General features: G+C 35.7%; 1 protein-coding gene and 1 non-coding gene across 5 annotated transcripts in view; both read left to right on the top strand.

Annotated features, from left to right (window-relative positions):
• Nucleotides 1-6,026, top strand: part of LOC149800290 (uncharacterized) — a 43,576-nt gene extending 37,550 nt beyond the window's left edge. For all 4 annotated transcript variants that reach the window (XR_016421356.1, XM_089959893.1, XM_089959894.1 and 1 more), the window contains exon 3: nt 1,716-6,026. Coding sequence is in view for 3 of the 4 variants with exons in the window: in XM_089959893.1 (XP_089816019.1) it covers nt 1,716-2,089 (374 nt within the window). In the remaining variant the exon portion in view is untranslated. The remainder of the gene's footprint in view (nt 1-1,715) is intronic.
• An 89-nt stretch (nt 6,027-6,115) lies between these two features.
• Nucleotides 6,116-6,192, top strand: Trnaq-cug (transfer RNA glutamine (anticodon CUG)). The gene has a single exon. It is a non-coding gene; the product is annotated as a tRNA-Gln (tRNA).
• The last annotated feature ends 1,487 nt before the right edge of the window (nt 6,193-7,679 follow it).

Here is a 7,679-nt window from a genome sequence, read left to right as displayed (position 1 = left end):
AGTCGCCGAAACAAGGTACTGCGATACTGGAGCCAAAGCAATATCCCACTGACCTACAAGGCCTTGTGATCCAACACGCCCCCACATACCGAGATTTATTTAATTAGGTCGAAAATAGGGAGCTTGGTTACACTCCTGATTATATTTAATAATAATTGTTATCTTTTATTTAATCTCATATTAATTGGGAATCAGATTACCCACATGACATGCATATGCGAGCTTGTCATACAACGGTAAATACATATTAATATAAATTCGGCATGTGTAACTTCCTGATGTAAATAAACGAATAAAACTAAGTCAGGGGCCGGATCTGGCTCGCGGGCTACAGGTTGTATATGCCAGATATAAATATTTTTTATCACACATGAAGAATTAACTAATTATAAATTTTTAAAAACACCGATTCCAAATAACGTTTAAAATTACTAAATATATAAAACCGACTAATTTATTTTGCACGAAAAAACATGACTTTGTGCATACCAAAGTAATTACAATAAATAAAAGGCGAACTACAACGTACAGCATGCATTTTAGCAGCACGTTTACAAGGGAAAAGAATACATAAACATAGTGAGAAGGGGAGAAGATACATTACGACCTGCTGATTGTAAATCAATAGCAACCAGTTACACTATGATTAAGACAGAATATTTTAAACATGTATCTACAGAAGAACAAGAAAATAATAGAACACACGTATACTTTGAGTGACACGAAAAGAAACCTAAGACAATAAAATAACATTAAACATATTTTTAAAAATCGTGCAACCGTGGATAACCGGTAGCTTCCAAAATGAAAATAAATTAATAATAATAATAATAGTAATAATAATTTAAATGATAAATTTATGTTAAACCTACCATAGCTATATAAAAAAATGTATGAATACTGAAGTTTACACTTTCCTAATCTTAGTGGTAGACTGATGACCATCCTTTGTGAAAATCACATCCGTGGAAGATAAGGTTCCACGACGTCTCGTCGACTACATTATCATTTTATGCAGACAATTGGTCCAATGTTAGGCTTTAACGGGTGGTACAATGTACTGTAGCCATTTCATTTAATACAATCTTTACTTTCAAATATCGCTGCAATCCAGTTCCGCATAACAATCACTCCATAGCCCTGACGATTTAACGCTACGCCATTAAAGAATTTTAACTTTGCATTGATTTTCACTCAGTTTGCCGAAATACACTTCTAAGAAAATGTATCAACAAATATCAATTGAATATGTTCTCTCTTTTGCGACTAAATGACGCAGCTCACTACATGCAAGTCAATACAATGTCCAAAAACGAGGACATGTCCGCGATCTCATTAAATTGAGGTGTCAGTTTAAAAATGATTTCCTACTATCTGAAGCTTTATTTATTTATTTATTTATTTATTTATTATATCAAGTTGTGATCGTCAATTAGTCATGCCCTATCAATTGACAACATTGGAGATTGGAATTTTCTCGGAGAGAAACAGTCTTACCCAAGAGAAGACGGAAAATGAAATGAACGGAGAGAGAGGCAGCGCTAAGTAAAACCAGTCGAAATTTTCTGTCAAAACGTCTTGTTTTGTTTCCTCAAATAGATAATTATTGTATAAAAGTGCATCATGTGTACAACTGTTACAATACAAATAAGATTAATTGTGAAAATTAAATTAAAACTACTCAAACTAACCACAAGAATAACTCTATTTTTCAGTGCTTCTTCTGAGCATTACATCAAAATCAAACTCCAGCACTTCAGTATCTACCGCAATGACGAATGCAACAGCGTCCACGACTTTAACATCCCAGGTAGCAACAAGTGCTGCTTCATCCACTTCGATTTCACCTTCCACAGTCCAAGCCACCACAAGTGCTGCTTCATCCACTTCGATTACACCCTCCACAGCCCAAGCCACCACAAATGCTGCTTCATCCACTTCGATTACACCCTCCACAGCCCAAGCCACCACTGGAACATCTTCAAACACAACTGTAGCACGATCAAAAGGCGCGTGTGATGGTGTGTCATCGAGATCTTTGTACATTCTGTCTGCAAGCATTGCGTTTGTAACCGTCATGCTATTCTAAACATCAACTGCCTGGTGCCGTTTAATTAAGAGAATTATTTTCAAAAATAAGTTCCAGTGGGATTTGCGCTAAAAATATGTAATTTGTTCGAGACAAAATAGAAATTTTTGCCATATTATGAAAATGTCTAATGTTTATATCTTAACGGTGTTTCAAAATAAATCCAAACCTGTTCCAGAGCTAATGACAATAAATTTCGAGTGGATGTTTGGCAGTAAATAATAAAGTTTTGGTTATTAGATATAACATTACTGGGCAAAAATACATATTTTCGCACCAGAGATACTAGTATATAAAACATGATTTATAATGTACATTGTGTAGCTAGCTATAGGTTATATTTTGGGGCCATGCTCGTCGCTGCCCTGTTCTGCATGATACGGCTGTATTCTAGTTGAGACTTTCATTCATGTTGCAATTTATTTTTCGAAAATTATCCAATAGACTATGCATATTTTATCTCACGACTAAGCAAGTGTAAGAACCAAGTAGTTTTGTTGGTCTTGCTGCTGTAGTTTTTTTTTATATATTATTTTTCACATTGTTTTTTTTTTCTATAAAACTGTTCAAACTTGATCAACCCTCTAATCCATTCTGCCATCCGCAGTTGCCTGTCACAAGGCATCATTTTCACTTGTTCACATGTGGTATACAGAATCAGTGTGGTTTAAACCTTTTCTTTCTAAATTTAAAATCATACATTAATAATTCTCCTTTTCTCTCATTCAGTATTTACCAATTGTGCCTAAAATGCATGGTGGATATATTCGTATTGGCTGTAACAAAATGACATATTCCTCTAACCTCGATCGTAATATTTTTATTTTACTCACCGCTGAATCCATGATATTTTATTAATCACGATAACCATTGGGTTTATCCGCTAAACATAAAAGTTTGTTTATTGGAATACTTTATTAGCTTGGCAGTTGTCATCCTAGCTACCCAAACTTCGCTCATCAATAAAATTGAAAAACAGCTCTAATTCGTTGCTGACATTAAAAAGCCTGACTAGTTTAAGTTGCGATGATAATAGAGATAATACGAATATGTTGCAATGTTGAAGTGGTAAGATCTGCCAATAATTGATATTGTAATAAATTTGTAGTATGCACATTTGGTTATAGTGCCCCGTTTTAAGGAATTCTTAGATTTTTGTGATTGCTTTTTTGAACTCGGCCCTGTGGAAATATTCCTTAGCCCGAAATAATAAGCCAATTACTAGGAGCAAACGTTACGGAGTGAAGTGTTAGTGAGTTTCCATGATGCCATGGTTTATGTTTGGTGAAATCAGGTCAGAGCCGCATGAGTGTCCCTGTCGTTCTATAGATAGTCCCAATTAAAATCTAGGGGTGTATATTGGTTGTGTGACTGCAGGTTCAATATTTATGGTTGGAGACTTTTACACTACTCAGTGGAATAAACAAGAAGGTTGGCTCGGCAGATACCGTTTATGTCGCCATGGTGGCAAATGTGATGCAGTTTTACATCTGAACTCTGAATGCTGACAGTACGGAAAGTTGATGAAGAGAAAACATGCAGATATGCGGTTGATGGACAATTGGAAAGTTGCGAGATCTGTGGTCTTGCGTTGATTAGAGTAAAATTATTTCTAATTTACAACAGAAGTTGTATGGAAGTATTTGGATTAGGTGCTACTTATGACTTCAAGCTGACTCGCGCCAGGGTTTGACACCGCTCGGTCAAAGCAAATACCCCTGGTTTGTAACAATATCTTGTAGCTAGGAGAATTACAGATTTGACATGTGAAACAAATAGTTTCATATTATGCACTTCTTTATCATAAGCAAATGCCTCAGATGGTGATTGGTTTACATATGTGGTAAGATTGATTCAAGTAGCTTAAATAGATATGTAGTTGAGTTAGCAAGCTAAATAGAACATCCATACTTGGTTTGTGTATTAATCAATGTTTTTTTTTTATTTTCACAGACGATTATTCATGATTACGTTCTTTGTAGAAAAGTGACGAATCGCCAGAACCAAAATAATCACCCCTACTAATTAGATTAGTATATTCTTTAAATATGATTTGTTTCTTCATAAATGTTTGTCATTTTCATTTGAGACACATTTTCTGTTTATATGTTTTTTCATAAATGTTTGTCATTTTCATTTGAGACACATTTTCTGTTTATATTAAAATTATTCATGCAAATGGGAAGATAAATAATGAAGTTATCACAAACTGAATGCATACCTTTTATAACAGTGTAAACTGTCTTTGTGTCTAACAACTATGGGGGCAGGTATCCTCTTTGTTTACAAGCTAAGCATGATGGGTAAAGTTACGTATTTTGAATCAGACGGTGGTATTATCAAGATTGCCTAAGGACCGATTGGAGTTCAAATAACCAACAACTGCCTGATATCTGGTGATATAGAAAAGTGTAGTTTGCAGGTTCGTCATTACAATTCATTCTTTCGCGTGTTAATTGTTCTGATATTACAGAAAAAATATCGCGAATATTATGTAAATATGGACATATAATGAATGTGGACTCTTCAAAAAAATTTATATCTCAACTATGTTGTGAATATTTGTCAATAAGTACACGAAACATTGTATTTAACATGCTTAATTTGTATTGCACCTAAGTAAAATAGGTTGTGTCTAACCAATGAATCGGCACCCTTCTCCCGATCGGCATTTGGATTACAATTCGAAAAGACAGTTTGTTTTCTACTCTGCTTAAATTTACCACGACGCAGCAAAAGCTGACAATATGTCTCAACAATAATGTTCGTATTACATTTCGATCAGCCAATTAAAAAGCAGAGTACAGGATTCTGACAAGGTCCTAATTTATGCACTTCGATACTAAAGAGAACTAAGAAAGACTTTTGAATATTGCAATGACTGCTTGGGCTGAAATTGTAACGATCGTATAAGAGATGTAAATGTGTGTTTTATCTTGGTGGCGCTATACATTTAGTATGCACGTTTGAGAGAGGGACGGGCATACGGTGAAGTTGTTTGCACTGGCAACATGCACATTAGAGAGAATGTTGGTACTGGCTGTTTAGGATGAAGTTTTAAATTATCAGTATCTAGTCTGACAAAATAAAAAGAAAGACACAAAATTGGAAACTATATACAACTGGAAACAATACGTGTCTTTTTAATTACAAGACCAATGTGTGTATTTATGTCTATCTGTCTGTGTCTGTCTGTCTGTCTGTATTTGTGTCTGTCTGTCTGTATGTCTAATTGTATGTATGTATGTATGTATGTATGTATGTATGTATGTAGGTAGGTAGGTAGGTAGGTAGGTAGGTAGATAGGTATGTATGTATGTATGTACGTACGTACGTACGTATGTATGTAACCAAGAGGCACCATTTTCATTTAGCACCAACTATATATTGTAGAAATTATTGTGGTCAAATCCAGAAGTCAATATGACTTACCATAGCAAAACTTTTATTGCTGGTCGTTAAATATCAGTTTTCGTTTAAGACCATTTAGAAAGATGCATAGACGTGTGTTTCATGCGTATCATTGAAGTATTTCGTAAGTGGTAGCAACAATAAACTTGCGCTAACGGACAGATTGATGAAGGACAAACGATAAGTAACATGTCAGCCATTAGCTCTTTTGGTATCAGGCCAACAGAACTAAACAACCGGAATGTATCTCGGGCGTTTTATTTCGCATCCGAAAGATTGTTCATGCATAATATGACGTTTATTTTTTATTATCCATTTGTATATTTATTATTATTATTTTTTTGTTGTTGTTGCTTTTGTTTGTTTGTTTTTATAAGAAGCATCTAACATCTGTATGCATCAAACTTGTGAAAAGTTACTTTTTAAAATCCAAAAGTGTGAAGCTAAAAAGATATTTTTTGTAACTACGTCAATATTGCGGACATTTTGGTTTTAATTTAAATGCTTAAATAATGTAATAATGTGATATCATGTTTTTTCTTGTTTGATATTCTTATCCTTTTTGTCATGTTTTTCACATGTGTCACTTTGTTTACTTCTTTCGTCTGACTTCTAGACCGCTCCGGTGGCCTAGTGGTTAGAGCATCCGCCTCTGATGCGGAAGGTCGTGGGTTCGATCCCCGGCTGAGTCATACCAAAGACTTACAAAAATGGTACTAACAGCTACCTCGCTTGGCGCTCAGCATCAAGAGGTTAGTGTCAGGAATGGTCAGCCTGGTGTCAGGATAATGTGACTGGGTGAAACATCATGCTACATGTCTGCGGCATGATGCGCCAGTGCTAGACATCACTATAAACTGCCACACTGCAGACGTCGTAGCGATATGACTGAAAAATTGTTAAAGCTACCTTAAAAATCCAACACACACACACACACACACACACACACACACACACACACAAACACACACATCTGACGTCTCGTTATTAACCTATTATTCTAGCACCGGAAAGCGTAAACCTATTACCGAAACTTATATATAAAACAAAATCTTTGCTACTGTGCCTTAAGACCACTCCGGCGAGCAGCAGAGGGGCTGTACAGACCGAAACTTTTTGCACAATAAACCCCTCCAGGAAACTATTCCTCGATAGAGGGCTTATTTCGACGAAATAAACCCTTCTATTCAGAATACAGGACAAAAAAAAATGTCCCCCGAAAACTCGAAGAGTTTCCAGGGACAAACTCGTTGAGTTTGCACTGACAACTTGGGTTACTTCAATAAATCTGAAACAGTTTCCGTGGCGGGGTCGTTATTGAAAAATCCATGGGTCGGGTCCATCCCCTCTGCTGCTCTGGGAAATGAGTTTCCAAGGAAAAACATTTTTATGTTGCAAATAGTGTATCAAGTCCAATACGGTATCTTGTTCTGGGATCGTGTAAATTTATTGTCACAAATCCGTGAGGTTTTCTTTGAGCATGACTGAAGAAATTTTTAAATTTATTTAAATCCATATCGCCACCACACCAGGTTTGATGAATATTTCTCAGTGTATGTGTATCAACTCCATTGAATATCGCAAGAAGATTACAATTATCCCTGATTACTTTAGGAATTTGTGTATAACGCTGAGTAACATAAATCACATCAGTGTTTTTGTGACGTCCCCGGGAAAATATTCTTGCGGGATTTTTTTGCTTGTCCAACATAACATCATCATACACTACTAGGTTGTTAATTGATTCATCAAGATCCTCGACGCTGGGGGCTTCTTCGATATCAGTGATAAATTCAACAACATCCTCACCGTCTTTACTCAGCGCGCTTGCACTCTCATTAAAATCTTTTATAACGTTATAGCATCGTTGATCATCTACAGATGGAGCTATCAAATACAGTTTATCCCATTTCATCCACTTCATTATCAAGTTCAGCAACAGCTGTGTTTTACCTGAACCGGATGGCCCAATTATAATCGCGCGGATAGAGTTTGGTAGCACTGAATTATGCTTAACTGGCTCTTTCTTTTTTGTCGCAGAAAAATCTGTAATTTCCATTTGTATATAAAGAATAATAATTATGGATCTATATTGTGTGAAGTGTAAGGCACGAACCCCTACGAATGATCTAACAACCATTACAACAAAAAATAACAGACAAGCACTTTCTGGTAAGTG

The sequence above is a fragment of the Sinohyriopsis cumingii genome, chromosome 5 (genome assembly GCF_028554795.1).
Source record: "Sinohyriopsis cumingii isolate HCF-2022 chromosome 5, ASM2855479v2, whole genome shotgun sequence".
Taxonomy (NCBI): Eukaryota; Metazoa; Mollusca; class Bivalvia; order Unionida; family Unionidae; genus Sinohyriopsis; species Sinohyriopsis cumingii.
Note: the sequence above shows the minus strand (reverse complement) of the source record. Positions and strands in the feature narration are given on the sequence as shown.